General features: G+C 46.1%; 1 protein-coding gene across 1 annotated transcript in view; it reads right to left on the reverse strand.

Annotated features, from left to right (window-relative positions):
• Positions 1-1,590, reverse strand: part of LOC119586822 — a gene marked incomplete at its 3' end in the record, with an annotated part of 1,830 nt that extends 240 nt beyond the window's left edge. Inside the window, 1 exon segment of the mRNA XM_037935547.1 lies at positions 1-1,590. Within this exon segment, the coding sequence (XP_037791475.1) occupies positions 1-1,401 (1,401 nt within the window).
• Between the last annotated feature and the right edge of the window lie 6 nt (positions 1,591-1,596).

Here is a 1,596-nt window from a genome sequence, read left to right on the forward strand (position 1 = left end):
GCGCGTTAAAAGTGATTCGCTCGCGTTCACTAGGGGGTTACTGGAGGGCCTGAGAAGAGGCTCTGGTTCTTTGTTATCGCGGATTGCGGCTCTCTCCCCCGTTCTTTCTCTTTCTCTTTCCCCTCTTTCCATTTCCGATTCACTTCCAGATTCACTTGTTCCCTCTGTTTCCCCCATTTCTCCTCCCCTCTCGCTTCTTCCCTCCATTTCTCCCATTTCTCCTCCTCTCTCTCTCTCTCCTCTTTCGCTTCCGTCCTCGCGGGGCATCAGCGAGTCGGTTTCGGCCTCAATATCCCGCCGGATCGATGTTCCGCCCAAGACTTGTTGCAAAGTGGAATGCATTTGTTCCGAGTTTTCTGTGCTTCCGACATCTTCGTTCGGCTGCTGCATGTTGCTTCTTTCCTCCTGTGCAACCGGAAGGCGTTCGTTTTCGTTCCCTGTCGATGGCGTCGTTTCTTCCGTCTCGCTTGAATCCTCGCTGATCACTCTTTCTGCGTCTTCCCTCCCGTCAGTAATTTGCGAGACATTTTCGGCTGCGTCTACCAAATTTTCTAACATGTTCTCGAAAATTTTCGTTTCTTTTGGTGTTTCGTGCGTTTCTCGGACCTCATCTGCCTTCACGTCGTCGTTTTTCATTTCTTCTTTCGGGAAATCGGTTACCAGAGGGCGAGGTTTCGAGAATTCTAGAGTTACCCCTTCATTGTCTAAATCAATAACGTAAGTGTTTTCTGTAATACTGAGAACTTGATCGTCTGTCATTACATTACCTGGGCAGCTCTCTTTTGTTATTTCTTCAGCTGTTTTATCTTCATTCGTTCTATTACCAGGCGTATATTCATGAACACATTCCATTTCACTCGACACCTTTTCTGATATCTGATACACAGAGTCCTCAATCAGTAATTCCGTTTGAACAGATTGCACTTCATGATCATGAATATTGTTTGTTGCATCGTATTTCTTTTCGTTAGAAATTAGTGTGTCCTTTTCTACTTGTTTTTCAAATTCACTTGGTTGGTAGTTTTTCTCAGTTAAAATCGTGTATTCCAAGCTTGGTTCCCTTTCACTGTGTAAATTCTGTTTTAGCATAGTTACCCTCTCGATAGCTTGATCAATACCCTCACCATTTTCTTTCACGTCATTTGGTCTACCATTTTCTGTAATGGAGAGGCCCATCTCTTTTAAGGGAGACTCAAAATCTTTGCAAACGACCTCGTTATACCCAAAATCACTGGGAATTTCAGACTGCAGTGGAAGCAGTTCCAATTCACTGTCCATGCGTTCTTCTTTCATCACTTCCTCAAGGGCTTCATCAATGTCTAAGGAGCTGTACGAATCCTCATTTTCGTGACTGCTAGACATCATTCTTGCTGGCGAAGTAGGTTCGTCCACGATGATCATCAGAAGTGAATCACGGAACTCGCCCTCCTCTTCACGGACGTCCCTCAGAATGCTTGCGTCTGAGTCCGAGCCCGATTCGTCGTCTTCCCGAAATACGTCGTCAGTATTGTCATCGCCAGGGGACCGGCCGTGTCCGCTGTGTAAGGGGCTGTCAACACCCTGGCTTGCTACTGAAAAAACTGGACGTCATTTGGG

This window comes from Penaeus monodon, chromosome 22 (assembly GCF_015228065.2).
Source record: "Penaeus monodon isolate SGIC_2016 chromosome 22, NSTDA_Pmon_1, whole genome shotgun sequence".
Taxonomy (NCBI): Eukaryota; Metazoa; Arthropoda; class Malacostraca; order Decapoda; family Penaeidae; genus Penaeus; species Penaeus monodon.